General features: G+C 37.5%; 1 protein-coding gene across 1 annotated transcript in view; it reads left to right on the top strand.

The window, feature by feature from the left end:
* DENND5A (DENN domain containing 5A) overlaps positions 1-19,920 on the top strand; it is a gene marked incomplete at its 5' end in the record, with an annotated part of 55,719 nt that overhangs the window by 12,981 nt on the left and 22,818 nt on the right. Inside the window, 7 exons of the mRNA XM_015596386.1 lie at positions 1,585-1,772; positions 7,432-7,749; positions 8,991-9,206; positions 10,062-10,296; positions 16,450-16,600; positions 17,269-17,362; positions 19,846-19,917. Of these exons, the coding sequence (XP_015451872.1) occupies positions 1,585-1,772; positions 7,432-7,749; positions 8,991-9,206; positions 10,062-10,296; positions 16,450-16,600; positions 17,269-17,362; positions 19,846-19,917 (1,274 nt within the window). The remainder of the gene's footprint in view (positions 1-1,584; positions 1,773-7,431; positions 7,750-8,990; positions 9,207-10,061; positions 10,297-16,449; positions 16,601-17,268; positions 17,363-19,845; positions 19,918-19,920) is intronic.

The raw sequence follows: 19,920 nt of genomic DNA, 5'->3' as shown, positions 1-19,920 counted from the left end.
GAGAGGTGTTACTTTTCTTGAGCGGATGTGCCAGCCAACCACATAAAGCACCTGCTTTATTGACTTTGGGTAAGAGAAAGAGGAAGCTTTTTGTCTTTTTCACGATTGAAAAGGCCTCTGGTACTTCCTGCCTTTTTTATTTATTTTAATCCAGAGAAATGCTGTGTGTGTGTGTGTGTGTGTGTGTGTACACTGAAAAAGGAGGGATTATTCAGTGTAATATTTATTCAAAATATGTGTTTACGAACTAGTGGTAGAACATAGTAAGAGTAGACATTCAGCTTTAAATATCACTTGAAGGTTTTCTCCTACACTCTTACATTCTTTCGATTCATCTTAATTTTGAATTTTAGAATAAATTCTTATGATGTCTGAGATTCTTAAGATTATTGCTCTTGAATGGGTTTATTTATAGACATTCATATTTATAAAAATGAGCTGAAAATATAAGAATTGAGGCCTCATCTTGATAGTCAGTTTTCAAAGCATTATTAGTGAGCAAAGGTAGGATGCTTTGTTAAACTTCTACCTAGTGGGAACATACCAGCTTCTGTTCAGTTTCTACTCAGTCTTCCTCATTTTCTGGAAAGCTTTTTGTTACTTATGAACCAAGCTGTGATTTGTTTAAATGGTGGGATTGGTTTTAATGCATGAAACCACTTTAACCCTTACGAAAGCTCATTTGAGTCAGTCATTCCAGAACAGTATTACTCATATGATTTTAAAATTTATGTTTCTGCTTTGTCCCTTAAATGCCTGAAGCCATCATACCATTTTTGAATAGTAATTTTTTTAGTTTCAATTTTAAGGCAATTATGAATTGCCTTTTCCATTTTAATTGGCTTTGCCAGTATATTTATTATTCACTTTAAAAAATAAAACAGGTCTAGAAATTGCATTTTGCAAAAAAGCTAAACTTTGAGCACAAGTCTTCCCCTCCACTGGTCTCTGACCAGTTTTAAGTCATGAAACTCAATCTTCTGGGTCTTTCAAGATCTAGGGAAATATTAAAATAACCTATTTGTACTGTTCTTATTCAGGAAAGATTGTTAGGTGGAGGGCAGACTTAGCTAGTGTGGAAAAGCAGCTTCTGTAGGCTTGGTGGTTTTTTGTGCTTGATCTTAAAGGCAAAGGTCACGTCAGCTCTTTATAGAATACAGACATCTGAGTGGTAAAAGAGCCTGTTTTGGCTTCTGCACTCAATAAAGGTTCAGACTACTATTCCTTTTCTTTTCATTCTAGTTCTTCACTCTCTTTCTACTTAAGAGAATCTACATTGACATTCTGGTTTAGTATTTGGAGCAAGATGCCATTTATGACTTATTATATTTTCATATTAAATTTTATTACAAGCAGAGACTTGTGTGTGTGTGTGAAGGGCATATTTCAACTTGTGATTTATTGAGTTCTCTGGGTTGTCTCTCTGACACCCACAAAGGAATCACATTCTGTGCATGCCCTTGCTAAAGTTTTTTCTGATCCTTTCTAAATGTACAATTGTATTGAAGGTTTTAACTTATTATTTGGGAAGCAAGTGCCTCGTTTTTGACTGTTTGGTTTGTGTGTGTTTTTGTTTTGACCTAGATTACCAGAGACTGATGACTGTGGCGGAGACAATTACAGCTCTCATGTTTCCTTTCCAGTGGCAGCATGTCTATGTCCCTATTCTCCCGGCTTCTCTCCTACATTTCTTAGATGCTCCTGTTCCATACCTGATGGGCTTACATTCCAATGGCTTGGATGACCGGTCAAAGCTGGAGCTGCCTCAAGAGGTGAGAGAAATGTGCTGCGGCCTCTGGCCCCAATCTAGGATTTGGGAGAGAAGGGCTTTGGGATATGCGCAGGGTGGTATCGCCAACTTTATTTTCTTTTATTTGAGGACCATTAATAACTTTCCAGGAAAAAAGTAAAAACAACATTTTGCTTAGCTTGTATCATTCCAGCACCACTTGTCATCTTTATCACCTGACATACATACATTGTAGTATCTGTTTATATAGTTATGAATTACCTTTTTCACAGTTTTTCACATACAGTTTTTCAAATACAGTATTTTACATACTTTTAAAAATATTTATTAGAAAATCTTTTTATTATATAAAACTTTAAACATACACAAAAGAATAGCATAATGAATCCCTGTGTTCTCATCGCCCAGCTTCAATAGTTATTATACATGTTAAATTATATTTTATATCTATATCTTCTGCCCCCTTTATTTTAAGGAAATCCCACAAGATATAATTTTATAACTACTCCGGTCATCAGATGTGTATTAATAAATCGAAGGTTTCCTTTTATAGGTCACACTTGATCTGTAAAAGTTGACCTGATCATGGTGATTCTTGTGGTACTGAGTCTGCCTTGAAAGCTTTCCTTGTTTAAGATAGGAAGGCCTTGAGAGAATGCTTTTCCTCTCTTGCTGTGAAGGTAGCCTGCTCCTATTTCCTGTTGTTTCAAATACAAAAAAATTGTTTAAAGATATATATTTATATGTTTATTTCCTACTTCATTCTAAATAGATTTAAAGCATAGTTAGAAATAAGACTTTTTTATTTTCCTAGAATTACCAATAGAACTGGTCTACTTTTTTAGGTCATTTTGTGACTGGTATGAAGCTAGCTAGGAGGAGGGCTTTCCTACTCTGAATTTCTTAGTCATTAGAAAGGCCTAGGAAGACGACTTTGGAATACACACTCACGATGTCAACATGACTGTTTCTTCCCTCTGTTGGAATTTTTTTTTTTTTTGAGAAGGGAGGTTTTTTGAGTGTAACCAAAGCATATGAGTAAGGGGACCTCCAAAGAAGAGAGCATTCTCGTGGAATTGGATCTGAGCATTCATGTTGTTGGGCATGTCTGGGCAACGTGACTGATAAAACTAATGATAATTAGATCACACCTGTAATATTTAAATTATAGTCAAATGCATCTCTTTGCTCTTTTTTCTTTCCTTTGGTTTTAGAATTAAAATGTCTTCTTTGTAGCTTCTTTCATATCCACCCCTTTTGCTCTTTTGATTATGTAGAGCTTTGTGCTATTTTGGATAGAACAAGATTAATTCAGGAAGAAAAGATCTAAATGATGGAGAAAACCATGAGTTGGAGTATTGAGTTTTTATCTGTATTTGTCTACTAATAAAATATACGTGAAGAGTAGGTACCAAGGTTGGAGAATGGGGAACTTTTTTTTTTTTTTGCTCTAAACAAATGCATACTTCATATTGATACATCTTCCTAGTAAACCTAATTATAATTTTGTAAAGTCAAAATGAGAATTACAACAAAAAATGCTTGAAGGTGCAAAGCCAAAAAGGCATGCTACATATAATCTTATAAATAGGTCATTAGGCAAGAAGCCAGATTTTTCAGTTTTATTCATCTTTGATATTAGCTTCCTGTATACTTGGGGCAAGTTTTGTTCACTGTAGGATCTCTCAGCATTGTTCTTTGTGTGCTTCATGTATGTGGGTATATGGAGAGGCTGCTAGGAGATGAACAATTTTTTTAGTGGGATTATTTGAGAAACTGTGGGTTGTTTGAGAAAGTTCAAAGTTTACTCTGTTCTTAAATATTAGGGCTTCCACTCTTGCAGTACTCCCCATCATTGCCACATCCTTTGCCTCTTTCTGTGGTTTGTTTGGGAAGGAGTGATGACAATGGGACTATAGAATACCTTTCTATATTAAATAAGCAGTTGTAGGATTTCAGAGTCTCACTTCATTCAGACTGTCCCTCTCAAGGTCACATGTCGGTGGGGGCATTTACATAGCTGGATATTTTTCACATTGATATTTTAGCAGATAATCTCTGAGATATCTGAGTCTGTGTCATCTCCTTGGGAAACATTAGACTAAGGAGAAAAGAATTGACTTTCTCAAGGAGTAAAGCACCATGAAAGGTACACGTAATGAATGGAGGGTGATAATATCTCTGAAAGACAACATTGGGATGTCTCAGAAATGATACATGTTTGTTTATATTTTAAAAAATCCTACAGTGCACAAAAGCATAAAGAATAAAGTAAAAGTTACTTCAAATTTTACCATACAGAGATAGCTACTTTCCACATTTTGGTGGACATCCGGTGGCATCTTTATGCTGCTAGAAGGAAGCTTTGAGTCAGGACTGGGGGAATTCACCTGGGCCTCTCCAAGGGGGCATTATCAGGGTAGTGGGGTAGGGCAAGCTTGATTTATAAAAGGGACTTTATCCAGAAGTACATTCCCTGACCCCCTCTACATCAGAATCCATCAGTTGCTGCCTTATCTTTGGCATCAGAAGTCTGTGAAAAGCTCTTTGTTTTTTACACCAACACATGAGCTCAGCTGGCCCCCGGCAAGTGAGAGTGCTGAGCTGCCTTTGTGAAGCATCCTTTGTCCTGTGCTTCTCTTTTGGGTTTCATTGTCTGGATCCAGGAAGGAGGCAGGTCGTCCATAGCTGTGTTAGGAGAAGCAAGTAGAAGATAGAAGAGTAAAGAAGGGGGTGTTAACGTCGTTCTCTCTTGGGTCCTTCTTTCTTTTCTACCTTTTTCCCTCCTTTCTCAGGATCTTTCTTCAATATCTTTTCCCCAGTAATCTGTGTGTTGGGCTCCCCTTCAGTGAATAATTTGGAGATAGACTAGGGGGTGAGGCTAGCTGTGTTTTGATGTTAAGAATTTAGGGCTTGGAAAGGGCATTGTGACTTCCCGCAGGAAGAGACTTGGGAGACTTTGTAATTGTGGGAATCCATATGGTCCCTACCTCAGAGCAGCTAAGTGTTCCCATGACCTTTCCCAGCAAGGCAGGAGGTTAACTGAGGAAAACGGATCACTTGAATTTAGTGTCTCTTCCAGGCTTCTACTTGTCTCAAGCTGTTTTGCAGGAGTTGGCCTCTTCTCAGCTGAGGAAAGGGGTGCACGAAGAGTTTGGGGTGGGCTTGCAAGTTGCTTCTGTTTGCTAGAGTCTTGGCAGAAAACAGAATGAGACTATTGTATGAGCCTAGTAATTGAATGGCCTCCCTTTTCACTTTGCCTTCTTATCCCTACCTTCTTTAGCCCAACTCACCACTAGAATGGCAGGTGATGTCCGCTCAGAGGCTCCTATCTTCATCTAGCCCATCTCTGAAGTGTACCTGAGCTGCTTTCTCTCTTCTAGCAACCTCTGACCAGGAGTATGTCTATAATACGTGAATAGCATTTGGAGTTCGTAAAATTCTTTACAGACGTTTAATATTTGGCTCACAGCAGTGGGAGAAAAGCCAATCAAGCATTGTTGAGTAGATATAGTTATTTTTAGCTGTTTCTGTGTTTCCTTTTGCACAAATTGCTTTTTTCCTCTAAAGACAGGAGAACCAATGGGGTAAATGTGTGCCTCTGGTGGGTCACAGTGCGCTTTGTTATGAGGCAGGCAGGTGATCTTCATGGCTAGATGATTTAATTCTGTCTTTATTTTAATGACTTGATCTGAAAATATAATTTAAAAATTTTAAAGGAATATACAAAAAGTAACCTATTTTTAGGTGTTAAACATTTATTGGTCCTTTTAACTTACGTAGGCAAGACAAAGTTGTTATCTAGTGAGGAATTCTAGAAAGAGAAATTTATAAAGGGATTCTTATTCTAATCTTTGCATTGTGGATATGAGAAAGTTCTCTTTTTTACTTCTGAGTTGGTAGGTGGAGTAATTTATGCACTGAGCAAAAATGGATCAGCATTTTGTTATACAATAGAGGCACCATGCCAAAAAAGGGACTACTTAATAATAGAGCTGGAAAAATGTCCATAGGGGAAAATAGTAAAAAAGATCCCTACCTCATGCCATAACAAAATAAACTTGAGGTGGATAAGAAATTAAATGTCAAAAGTAAAGGATAAATTTTCTAGAAAATATTAAAAATATCTTCTGACCTCTGGGTAGGGACTTTGTCAACAAGATACAGAAAACACTTACCATAAAATAAAAGATTAGTAAATTAGATTTTTTTAAATTAAGAAAAGGACATCTTAAAATGCAAAGATAAGATAAAAATTAGGAGAGATATATGTAACACACATAACCTGCAAGAGCATCAGGAGTTGTTAAAGAACTCTTGCAAATCAGTAAGATGATAAACAACTTAATAGAAAAATGGGCTAAAGACATGAAAGGTATTGCACAAAATGTACACATTGCTTTACTTCACTAGCAATCAGAGAAGTATAAATTAAATGCACCCATTTTACTGGCAAAATTAAGAGATGATGATACCAATAATAGCATCTTTTTATTGTGGAATTTTCCTATCCAGTAATACTGTATATATACATCCATTTATTGACATTTAATATTCCACAGTGATAATAACAATGTTAATTAACATTTATTATGTACTATAGGCCTGGCACTGTGCTAAATCTTTGACAGTTATTGTCTCATAATCCTCAAAACAGACCTATGACATAGGTAATATTATTATCCCTATGTTATGTGAACAAAACTGACAAACTCCGAATAATGTACTGTTGTGAAGGAAATGACAGTTGTCTTGGCTAGAAGAGGTTTATGGTTATAAGATAAGTATATATTTTAAAAAGATATTTATTTTTAATTTATAGCTGCAAGGAAATTCCAACAGGGACAGAAACTATAAAATATTTAAGATAAATCGAACAAGAAATGTATAAGACTACTAAGGAGAGGAGTAGAAGGTTAAGAGCTTGAGGGTATGACTGAAGTTAGACTGGCTGAGTTCAAATGTCAGGTCTATTAACTAGCTTTGTGACTTTGGACAAGTTACTTAATTCCTCTGTGTCAGTTTTGTGTGTAAAATAAGGATAGAAAGATATTGCCAAATTATTCTTTGTTAATTCAGATTACCTACTTACCTGCAGTCTATGAGAGTATTGTCTCTCTATCTGGAAGCAATCTTAAAGCCAGATTGAGGCACAGAAATCATTAAGTCTAGCCATCAAATCTTACAAATCAAGACTCAGAAAGGGATATTGGTACACTTAGAATCATACAGGGAGATAGTGACAGAGTCAGGTCTGGAATCTAGACTTTCTGACTGACTTCTCGTGTTCCTTTTACTGCTGTAAGAATTCATGAATTTGACAAACATTTTATGAACATTTATTATATGTGAGATGTTCATGCTAGATGCTAAACATCTATGTCATCACATAATCCTTACCTCTCTCTAAGATAAGTGTTTTTATTTTTTAATATCTATTTTATAGCCGAGAAAACAGAATCAGAGAGGTTAAGTTTAAGTAACTTACCCAAGATCATACAACTAGAAAGTGGCAGGGGAAGAATGGAACACAGGTCTACCTCCTTCCTGAGCCCCATCTTTTTTATCTTATATGTGCCCATTTCAGATGTTTTTCCTTTCTTGTGTTGTTCATTATCCTTTCTAAAGCGTCTTCCTTAATTCTCTAGAGTTGTTCACACTTATCCTGTTTTGACTGCCAGGCAAACCTCTGTTTTGTGGACATTGACAACCACTTCATTGAGCTTCCAGAGGACTTGCCTCAGTTTCCCAACAAATTGGAGTTTGTCCAGGAAGTCTCTGAGATTCTCATGGCCTTTGGCATTCCGCCTGAAGGGAACCTTCATTGCAGCGAGAGTGCTTCCAAACTGAAGAGGCTCCGGGCCTCTGAGCTTGTCTCTGACAAGAGGAATGGTAACATTGCAGGCTCCCCTTTGCATTCCTATGAGCTCCTCAAGGAGAATGAAACGATCGCCCGGCTGCAAGCCTTGGTCAAGCGGACTGGTGTGAGCCTGGAAAAGGTAAGATGTTGTATATGAGTCTCTGAGTTTTGGTCTGTGCTAGGGTGCTGTCCTGGTAAAATGAAGTGTGGGATGAGAAGGCACTCAGTTCAGGACAAGGCATATTTGTGAGCAGGGAAAGAACACACTTTTATGGGAGACTGGATTCAGCTCCGGCAAACATTATCCTAGTAAATGATACTTGAATCTAAATCTGGGATTAAATCTGGGTAGTTTCTCACTTGGGCATCATGGAGAGCCTGTTCTCATTCTTTGTGAACACTATAGCAGAGTAACTTGAAGGGATGATGTTGGTAATCTGTGTTCAGACCTCTCTCAGATCCATTGCCCTGTGAGTTTCTTAGCAACCTAAAAGCATACAGAGCAGGTATTATTAACTCTGTTTTTATAGTTCAAAGAACTGAGGTTTAGAGAGCCTGAGTGTTTTGACTAACATTAAATGTCCTGTAAGAGGCCAGAACCTGGTCCTCTTGAATTCTAGTCCTGTGTTCTTTCCAGGAATATACTTAGCTTTCTATTTCCTGACTGACGGACTGTCAGTTTTTGGCAGTTTTCTACACATCTCTTCACCCTCTCCCATTCTCACTGTTAGTTTACTTTTGCAAATTACATATAAGCAAAATGGGCCAATTAATAATTTTGTTGGGCTGTTTTTTAGTGAAGTGTGAAACATTTCATTTTCTTGCTTTAGTTAGTAGAGCAGATTTAAAAAAAAAAATATGGCTAGTGATAGAGGAACAAAGTCATATTTAGAGAGATTAAAAAGGTTAAATAAGACACAGTAAGGGGATATTCTTAGGGAGAAAGATAGGAAAAGTGATATGGGGGAGAAAATGAAAGAGATGAAGGGAGAGCCAGAGTCTGACCTTGTTGCTTTGCATTATCATTTTCTCATTGACTTCCAGATTCCCACCTTACCCTGACCCTTGAGATAAGTAGCACCTTTTCCTCTATTGCTGACTCTCTCTCTGCTTATAATGATCACTTTCATTGAGTTGTTGGATACTGGCAAATAGAACATCACTTTCATTGGGTTGCCATGTACCTGCAAATGGAACATCTCATTTACTACTTCTTCATGTCAGAATCCCTTTCTTTTTTCCTTCCCATTATTTTCTCTTTTGTTGATTTTCTCCATTTTCTGTGAAGTAAATGACCACTGGAGAAAAAACAGATGAGTTGCATTTTTTGGGATAATAGGAAAAGCTTGTGTGTTCTCAACCGTTGTTTCTTTTTTGTAGCTGGAAGTGCGAGAAGACCCCAGCAGCAATAAGGATTTGAAAGTTCAGTGTGATGAAGAAGAACTCAGGATTTACCAGCTAAACATTCAAATCCGGGAAGTTTTTGCAAATCGTTTCACTCAGATGTTTGCAGATTATGAGGTGTTTGTCATTCAACCCAGCCAGGATAAGGAGTCCTGGTTTACCAACAGGGAACAAATGCAAAACTTTGACAAAGTGAGTATAATCTGCTGAGAAGTTGGTGAAGCTTGAAGATTTAGCTGAAGATGAGTTTTTCTTTCACAGTACAGTTGACCCTTGAACAACATGGGGGTTAGGGGCTGACCCCTTCCCCCAGTTAAAAATTTGTGTATAACTTCTGACTCCCCCAAACTTCAGTTGTCCCTTGGTATCCATGAGGGATTGGTTTTGGGACCCCCACAGATACAAAAATCTTCAGATGCTCAAGTCTCACATATAAAATGGCATAGAACAATGCATACTGTTGGTCCTCTGCATCCACAGACCCAACCGCACATCAAAAGTACTATTTTCAATCTGTGGTTGGTTGAACCTACAAGATGCAGAACTAGGGATACAGAGAGCCAATTATATATTTATTGAAAAAAATATGCATATAAGTGGACCTGTGTAGTTCAAAGCCATGTTGTTCAAGAGTCAGTTGTATTATATGCTGGAAACAAGTTCATGGTCCTTCTGATGTTGATAAAATATAAGGTCTTGTTGCTTTAGCACAGAGTGCTGATTCTTACTATCAGGTGATTTACTTTCAGTTAAGGAGCTCTTTTATGCAAAGATGCACACCCATGCAGGTTGAACATCAGGATTCTGGGAAGATTGGTTGCCACAGTAGTTTACCTGAGTAAGTTTGGGCTAGTGTGTCAGAGTTTCAGGATATCTGAAATTATGAGTGTTGCAAGATTTTGCTGTTTGCTTTTCATAAAGACTTAGGAAGCTTCAGAGAAGAGTTAACCTGTTGGACCCTTTGGGTGCATTGCCTTCACTGAGATACCCTTTTTTCTTTTCCCTCTTCCCTGTGGATGACTGTCTGTTTTCTTTTGATCCCACCAGGCATCTTTTCTATCAGATCAGCCTGAACCCTACCTGCCCTTCCTCTCAAGATTCCTGGAGACACAGATGTTTGCATCTTTCATTGACAATAAAATCATGTGTCATGATGATGATGATAAAGACCCTGTGCTTCGAGTATTTGATGCCCGAGTAGACAAGATCAGGCTGTTGAATGTTCGGACGCCTACTCTTCGCACATCCATGTACCAGAAGTGTACCACTGTGGATGAAGCAGGTGAGGCCTCTTTGTTGCTATACTTGCTAGCTTCTTGGATTATGTCATTAATGTGTCCCTGTTCCTAAATATGCCAGCTTCTTTCCCTGTTTTTGCTTTTGCATAAGTCATTCCCATAGCCTGAAATGATCTTTCCTGCCTTTTTTGCCTGGTTTACTTAACTTCTTCTCATCCTTTAATACTATGTCCGTTATGAATGGGTCCTGCTGTAGTTAATAGAGAATCTAGTCAGCAGTGGGTTAGACAGATGTGGGTGTTATTTTTCTCAGAATAGCAAGAAGTGCAGAATTGGTAGTTGGCTGGCGTTGGCTCAGCTGCTCAACAGTGTAATCAGGAACCGAGGTTCTCTCTTTTTAGTCAGCTATCCTTAGCATATTGACTTTTACATTCATGCTTTTTGCCTCACTATTACGGGAAGCTTTTTATGTTCACATTCAGGGCAAGAAGAGGGGAGGTTGTTACCAGCTATATTTTCCCTCTTGTATCAGAAAGCAAAAGCTTTCCCCAAAATTACCAACAACTTCTGTTGTCTCATAGGCCAGAACCATGTTTTGTGACCATCCGTAAGTGCAAGGGAGGCTGTGAAAGTGAGTATTGAACTGGGAGTAATGTTACCCTGAACAGTATCGGGGTTCTATTAGAAGAAAAAAGGGGCAAATGAGTTACAAGTAAGCAATTGACATTTTTGCCACAAAAACTTAGCTGATATGTCTCCTCTGAAGAGACTTTCTGGTGCTCTCAGGCTGAATGGGTAGATTCCTTTTTTGTGTTCCTGTGGTGCTTTGTTCTTACCTCCTCTCTGTAATCTCTATTCTTTTGTGCTGTCATTAACAGAAAACAGTCTACCCATTTTCTTACCCCAATCTTCTAGCATTGTGCTTAGCACATATAGATAATTAAAATTGTACTACATGCATGAATAAGCCTTTTTGTTCAGAGGCCTCATCTAGATCAGTTTAGCTAGAGAATAGTCTCAGTTTGAGATGTCAGAATTAAGTAGTGTGTTCACTTCCTCGTGCAATACTCAGTGTCTTTGTAGCCTTTTTGTATATATTACTCATTCATTTACCACATATTATAAATATCTACTATATGCTTAACATATGGTAAGTGCTCAACAAATATTTACTGAATGAATGAACATGCCAGATGTCTTTCTAGGTTTTGAAGATACAACTGGTGAAAATTTGAACAAAGTCCGCCTTCGTCAACAACATTCTCTAGCCTTCTGTCTTTACCTTTCAGCTCTTGTTCTAGGCCTTTCATTAAGAGGACAGTCCTCTTGGCTAATGAGGACATGTTGCTCATGCAAGTGGACTGCTCTGACATAGTCATCCTTGCTTCTTAGAACACATCAGTCTTCAAATTCCTGAACCCTGCCTAAAGTTTTGGTCTTGGGAAGCTTGATGGAAATTTTTACAAGGCTATATGTAGGTTTAAAGAAACATCTCCCAAGCCATCAGTTTAAACCAAGACTTCCCAATCTTTTCATTTTGTGCTATACTTGAAAAGGACAACAATATTTATATATGGCTCACTGGAATAAAAGGAGGAGTCTGCTTATAGTTAGAGGCTATAAAGCAAGAAGCTCTCGTCACTTGAGGCCTTTCCCATTTGCCACAAGGGTTGAGGAAATCAGTTCTCAGCCCATCTGTAATCCATTTGTTGAACACCAAACACCATAGCATACTGATCTGAATTACTCTAGTCTCAGTTGTGGCCAGGATATGTGTTCTCATGGGCCTGTTAGAATGTGGATTCGGGATATGGAAGGAGGGTTAACTAACCCTCATTTGTATAACTCATTTCAGAAAAATAGGTCTCAGAGAGACCTTACAGGCAACTCTATTCTCTGCTCCCAGTAATAACGGGAATATCTTAACCATTGGTATATCCCTTAGGTATGCCCCAGAGAGATACATTCCAGTAATGCTATAGCAGAGTTCTTGCCACTGGCCTCAGATCTTTAGCCTGGAGGAGTAGTTCAGCCACCTCATCCCTTCCCACATGGACACCTCAGCTTCTTCAACCAGTCTGGTTGGAAAATGGTGAAAAAAATAACTAATGAGGAATTTTTTGAGACCCTTTAAAAAGTTACATTTGAAAGGGATCCTGGTGGCAGTCAGTTCTACTCACTCACTAATTATAAAGATATTCCTTTGGTTCACCACATATCCTCAGGGCCTAGGATAGTACCTGGTACATTTTAGACATTGAATAAGTTCTGTTGAATAAGTAAGGGTGGGAGGAAGTGAGGGAGGCCCAAAGAGAGAAGGTGACTTGACCTAGGATAACAGCAGGGCCCAACAGTTGAGATGTTTTTTCATGACTCTAGAAAATACCAGGAAAGTTACCAGCCTTTTTGTTCTTACTCCGTAAAATTTTTGAGGTATAATTGACATACAATAAACTGCACATATTTAAAGTTTTGGGGTGTGTGCGTGTGTGTGTGTGTGTGTGTGTGTGTGTTTGTGTGTGTATACATACACATTTATATCAAGAACTGACAAACATACCCATCACCCTCGAAAGTTTCCCTTTTGTAATACATTCATCCCATCTCCTCCCTACTCTCTCCAAATCCTGAGGGCAACCACTGCTATGATTTCTGTTACTATAGAGTTTTCATTTTCTAGAATTTTATATAAATGAAATCATACACTATGTACTCTTTTTTTTTTAAGTATGGCTCGTTTTACTCAGCATAATTATTTTGAGATTCATTCATGTTCTTTTTATTGCTATAGTATTTCACTGTATTGGTATTACTACGATTTGTTTATTTACCTTTTGGTTGTCATTTGGGATATGTACATTTGTGCACATGTTTGTTTGTTTGTTTCTCTGGATAAATACTTAGGAGCAGAATGACTGGATCATATGATACTTGTATGTTGAGTTTTTAAAGAAACTGCTAAATTGTCTTTCAAAGTGGTTGAACTTTTTGCATTCCCACTAGCAGTATATGAGAGTTAATAGTTCTGCCACACTGTTACTAATATTTAATATGGTCAGTCTTTTCATTTGTAGCTATTGTAGTAGATTTGTAGTGGATTCTCATTGTGGTTTTGATTTGAGTGTTCCTGATGACTAACGAGTTGCATATTTTTTCATCTGCTTGTTTGCCATCCATTTATCTTCTCTGGCAAAGTGCCTGTTTAAATCTTATGCCCAGTTTTTACTGAGTTGTTTTCTTATTATTAAGTTTTAAAAGTTTATATTCTCGATACAAGCCCTTTATAAAATACATGATTTGCAAATATTTCCACCCCTCTGTGGCTTGTCTTTTTGTCTTCTTAATAGTGGTTTTTAAAACATTGAATGTATTGGGGTGACATTAGTTAATAAAACGATATAGGTTTCAAGTGTACAGTTCGATAATACATCATCTGTATATGACATTGTGTGTTCACCACCTAAAGTCAAATCTTCTTTTGTCACCATGTATTTGACACCCTTTATCCTTATTTTCCTCCACCCCTCCTTTCTTTCCATCTGGTAATCACTAAGCCCTTGTTTGTGTCTCTGAGGTTTTGTTCGTTTATCTTGTTCATTTCTTGCTTTCAGTTTTATATCTCACATATGAGTGAAGTGATATGGTTTTCTACTTTTTCTGACTTATTTCGCTTAGCATGATTATCTCAAGATCCATCCATGTTATCGCAAATGGCAGTATTTTATCTTAAGGCTGAATAATATTTCATTGTGTATATGTACCACATCTTCTTTATCCAATCATCTATCAAAGGACTCTTCGGTTGTTTCCATGTCTTGCCCACTGTGAATAATGCTGCAGTTGCAGGATACAAAATCAATGTACAAAAATCCGTTGTGTTCCTATAATACTAACAATGAAATTTCAGAAAAAGAAATGAAAAAAACAGTTTCTTTTGCAATTGCAACAAAAAGAATAAAATACCTAGGAATAAACTTAACAAAAGATGCGAAGGACCTATATACACTGAAAACCACAAGACATTATTAAAAGAAATTGAAGAAGACACAAAGAAATGGAAGGATATTCTATGTTCATGGATTGGAAGAATCAACATAGTTAAAATGGCCATATTACCCAATATATAGATTTAATGCAATCTCAATAAAAATTCCAATAGAACAAAAAAAAATCAGATTTATATGGCAGTATAAAAGATCCCTAAGGACCAAAGCAATCCTAGGAAATAAGAACAAGGCCAGAGGTAGCACACTACCTGACTTCAAATTATACTACAAAGCGACAGTAATCAAAACAGCATGGTATTGGCAGAAAAACAGACATACAGACCAATGGAATAGAATTGAGAGTCCAGAAATAAACCCACATATATATAGGCAAATAATTTTCAACAAAGGAGACAAAAATATGCAATAGAGGAAAGAAAGCCTCTTCAATAAATGGTTCTGGGAAAATTAGAAAGCCACATGCAGAGGAATGAAACTAGACTGCTGTCTGTCACCTACATCAAAATTAAGTCAGCATGGATCAAAGACCTAAATATAAGACCTGAAAGAAAAATTGCATAGAAGAAAACAGGTACTAAATGCATGGACCTTGTTTTTAGAGAAGATTTTATGAATTTGACCTCAAAGGCAAGGGAAGTAAAAGCAAAAATAAATGAATAGGAGTATATCAAACTAAAAGCTTCTGCGCAGCAAAAGAAACTGTCAACAAAACAAAGAGGCAGCCATCTGATTGGGAGAAGATATTTGCAAACAATGCCTCCGATAATGAGCTAATATCCAAAATATATAAAGAACTCATACAGCTTAACAACAACAACAAAAAAAAAACCAATCCAGTTAAAAAATGGGCAGAAGACCTGAACGGTCACTTCTCCCAAGAAGACATACAAATGGCCAACAAACATGTGAAAAGATGCTCACCTTCACTAGCTATTAGGGAAATACAAATCAAAACCACAGTGAGGTACCACCTCACACCTGTAAGAATGGCTATCGACAAGACAATATCTGTAGAATCTGTAGCAATGTCATTTCTTTCATTCCTGATATTGCTAATTTGTGTCTTCCTTTTATCCTGATCAGTCTGGCTAGAAATTTATTTTACTAATCTTCTAAAAGAACCATTTTTTTCAGGTTTTAAAATTTTATTTGCATATTTAAAAAATTGTGCATTTTAATAATTAAAATCATTTGAACAACAAAACAATGGGACCCTGATTAAACTGTATTTTACAGCCTGCAGGACACCAACTTGATTTTTACTTTAGCTTTCACTGTCATCCCATCCAGCTTCTGCCTTCACCAACATGCAAGTTCTTTTCCTTCCCTGCCAGCCAGTCAGGCAGATAGATGGGAAAGGCAGGTGTGGCCTTCATTGTCAGTAGTTCTTTGATGTGAAAAGGGGCAGCACAGTCATTTGAACTTGATCCAACCTCTTTGCATTTTACCAAAGTAAACAGCTAAAAAGTAAAATAAGGCAGTGCTTGTGGAATGTGTGGTGCATATTGGTGATGCCTGCCTTATTACAATTCACCTCCTTGCTTCTGTTCAGTTGTTCCTTTTGAAGGCAGTGGATTTTTCTTTTGCATTTCTGTCTTCTTCGGTTTTGACTTATTGAATTTCTCAATCTTAGCCATATCGGGTTCGTCAGACATGGTTGCAGAGGAAGCAGAGTAGGTGCATGAACCAGTGAGTCCTGTCTGCTCAGTGGCCGTCACTAAGTGCCCTGAAAGAACCAGTTTTTAGATTTATTAATTTCTTGTTTATTTCATTGGTTTCACTTTGGCCTTTATTATTTCCTTTCTTGTACTTTGAACTTAATTTGCACTTCTTTTTCTAGTTTCTTAAAGTGGAAGCTGAGGTCATTAGTTTGAGACCTTTCTTCTTTTCCAAGAGAGGAGTTTAGTGCCATAAATCTCCTTTTAAGTAATATTTTAATTATATACCACATATTTAGATAATTTTATTTAGTTCTTCTCATTTTTATTCAGTTCTTATTTCCCTCCTGATTTCTTTTTTGATGCATGAGTTATTTAGAAGTGTGTTATTTAGTTTTAAGATGTTATTATTGATTATTGTGGTCAGAGGATATACTTTGTATACTTTAAATTATTTTAAAATTTTTGAGACTTATTTTATGGTGGAGAATATGGTATATTTTAACAAATATTTGTTGTTGTTCTCATCTAGAGAAAGCAATTGAGCTACGTCTGGCAAAAATTGACCACACTGCGGTTCATCCCCATTTACTTGACATGAAGATTGGACAGGGGAAGTATGAGCCAGGCTTCTTCCCAAAGCTGCAGTCTGATGTGCTTTCCATTGGGCCAGCCAGCAACAAGTGAGTCAGCCCCAGAGATTCTCTGATCTAGCTCTTTAATCATAGATCTCTAATCATCCAGTATCTATACCTGCGCTGATAGAAGACCTCTGAATTTTTAAAGCGAATATGGAGAAGACCCAACTATCTAGGTCATTCACTTGTTTGAACAAGAAAACAGGTGACAAAATATCATCAGCTCCTGTCTCCACTGTGCAAGTTGATATAGCTCCACATGCCTATGAGCTTCAAAAAGCCAAGCTGCAGATGGGTTGAAATTATCTCATGACTGACTTTCATACAGACACCTAGCATTATGTCTTCAGTAAGTAGTGGTTGAAATAATTGGTGTCTGAGCCGAAAGTAGATAACTCAGCAGGATTGCTATTCTTTAGTTATTTTTGGAGATGAGTGTATCAAAGCCCAGACAGAGTTGATTGAGTATAGTTTTGGATCTGCATGTGTAGTTTTTGTAGATGTTTCAAGAGAGATATGACTTTATTCTCTTGGGAGTTATTTTTCTAGATCAGTTACTGACCTTTAAGCTAATTTTCCTCAAGTTCTCTGAGCTATCTCTGGTGATTTTGGTGGTTTCACAGCATTGGTCCCTAGACATTCAAGTTTTCTCTTGTCATTTGACCTTACTGTCCTGGTGGGATGTTCTTAATTGCTTGTTTTTATTGTGTCAGGTGGACAAAAAGGAATGCCCCTGCCCAGTGGAGGCGGAAAGATCGGCAGAAGCAGCACACTGAACATCTGCGTTTAGACAATGACCAGAGAGAGGTAAGACACCTTAAGAATGACAATGCTACATTCTCCTTTTCTTTCCTATTCCCTTGGCTTCTGGTCTTATTCAGATGTCCTAGCAATGACCTCATTCATGTCTGAATGTGGAGCAGAGGTACAGTGACCACTGAAATAAGAAGGTAATTTGAGATAGAAGAATGAAGCAGACAACTCCATGGATTATAGCAGGATTTATTGTTGGGTGGTTACTTATAGGGTGAAGTCAGAGCAGAAGTCGAAGATCATCTGCGCAGACTGTTGAGGTGGCCTTCACTCCACCTTCAGACACCTTTCCCAGTAAAGAAGAGTTAATAATAGGATTAGTTCCTGATGCCTGTTACCAGTCCTAAGTTGTGACAAATCTAGGATGTATGATGTTCTTCAGGTGACAGCTAGCCACCAGCCATGTAGTTCCTCTATGAGCCAGGCTCTCTTTGCAACTCCATTCAGGAATGATGTGAGAGTTTACAAGAGAGCCTTTCGCTGTCCTTTCAGTACTCCCTCATGCATCATACTCACTCCCTGGAGAGTGTGACAGGAACCACAGAAGATAAGAGTCTGAAACTTTGGAATAAATTCTTTTAAAATTTGTGAGACTTTTCTTTGTGTGTGGTATGCTAGCAAAGGAGTAATTCTTTTAGAGTGAGAAGAGATGCCGAACTTGGGTTAATGCTGTCAATCTCTGAACCTGGGGAGGGGGTTACTTTTTCCTATTTTTTGTGTATCTTAATTTAAAACAGATCATCTTGACTTTTTTTTTTCTTAGAGGAACAAAGGAGAGGAATGTTGTTATCAGGTACCTAGGGATTGAGGATTCTTGAATTGACCTTTTGAGACCTCATTGCTTGTAAGCTGAGTTTCTCAGCTCTAGTATAACTTGTTCCCAGTAAAGTTTCTAGTTATAAACCTAAAGTTGGAGACCCTGCCTCACTTAGTTGCAGAAAAGTTATGAAAATGGTGTTTAACCTTCAGCAACCTATTCAGGAACTTATTTTTTAGAAAAGACCCTGAAATTTGAATTTTATACATATAAAACTTAATAAAGCATGTTGTTTTCATATGTGTCCGGCACCTCAGTGAATGGGAAAATAAATAACATATATTTGCCTCTGCTATTTTGAAAGGAATAAATTAAAATTATAAGATATGTTATGAATTTTTAACTGCTGATTTATAGGATACAGTTGTGCTTAGAGTTTTTGTGAGGGTGGCTTAAGGGGTGTTAGGTATTGATGTTACTTAAAAATTTCCCCTTGGTCTTCCGTGTCACCTCCATATTACTTCTTTCAGTAGTGTTTATTGAGCATACTTTCTTGGTCAAAATCACTATATTAAGCACTTTGAAATATAACAATGACAAGAAAGTAGCCTTGTCCTCAGAGAATACCATTTTTTTAAGGGAGCAAAGTCAGGTACACAAAAAAACTTTAGTAGAAGAGTCTTTTTAAAGGACCATGTGAGAGGCAAGGCGATGTTTGATCACTGATTAGAGAAAGCAGAGGTCAGTTACACCTGGGGTAATCATCAAATAAGACTGTTTAGTGGAGTCAGAATCTGTTTAAGCCTTGGAGGATGATGATAGGATTGTTAGAGATAAAGAAGAGCATTTTAAGTAGAGGAAATGCAGGATCAAAAATTTGGTGATTATTGTGTAATAGAGGCTGTGGGCAGAATATTTTGGAGGAAGGTTGTACTAGAGGTAGCTAGCAAGTTAGGCAGATAGCAGTAGTCCAGGAGATAGCAGTTGAAACCTAACCTTGAGGGTTGGTGGTAGGGGCAGATTAAGGGGCCAGAAGATAGAAGAGACAGAAACTACTGGAATAAATATGGTAAATATGGGGGAAGAGGCAGTTTGAGGTAAAAGTGTTGGCTGTGAAGCTAGGATACTGAGAGGATGTCAGTATGCAGTTTACTGCATTTATGCGGGTTCTATATGAAAACAAACAGCATATGGAGAATCACTAGCACATTGTAGAAAGGTAGAAAATACAGTTGTTTTGAGTGTGCAATCTTATTTTTCAGGCTCTAATTTTAGCAAGGTTATACTTTATAATGACAAGGGTAGATATCTTTGATATGGACAGAGGAGTTAAATTCCTCCTAGCTTAGTGGGAAAATGATTTTCTTAATAGTACGCTGAGATTTGGTTGGATTTGCACACTGAGTTATATACATGGTTTGGCCGTGTGTGTGTGTGTGTGTGTGCGCGTGCGTGTATGTGTTACCGCTTGTATCATTAAAGCAAAGGTAATTACAGTACTGATTGAGTGCTTACATCTGAGAAAACAATTCATCATATTATCTCAGTTTTTCCCTTTGTTACAGAGCTACATTTTAAACTTTCTGCCCTCAACTTTATTTGAACCTAGGAAAGCAGTAAGAAAGTACCAGGTGTTAGTGCCCTCTTCAGGCACCCATCAGTACATCGCCTGAAGTTTGTGTGCATGGGTACAAAGAGTTTGATTTTTCTGTTGTTATAGAAGTACATCCAGGAAGCCAGGAATATGGGCAGCACCATCCGCCAGCCCAAACTGTCCAACCTCTCCCCATCAGTG

This window comes from Pteropus alecto, unplaced genomic scaffold, assembly GCF_000325575.1.
Source record: "Pteropus alecto unplaced genomic scaffold, ASM32557v1 scaffold461, whole genome shotgun sequence".
In the NCBI taxonomy this organism is placed as follows: domain Eukaryota; kingdom Metazoa; phylum Chordata; class Mammalia; order Chiroptera; family Pteropodidae; genus Pteropus; species Pteropus alecto.
The sequence above is the reverse complement of the archived record's forward strand: the minus strand, read 5'-3'. Positions and strand labels throughout refer to the sequence as shown.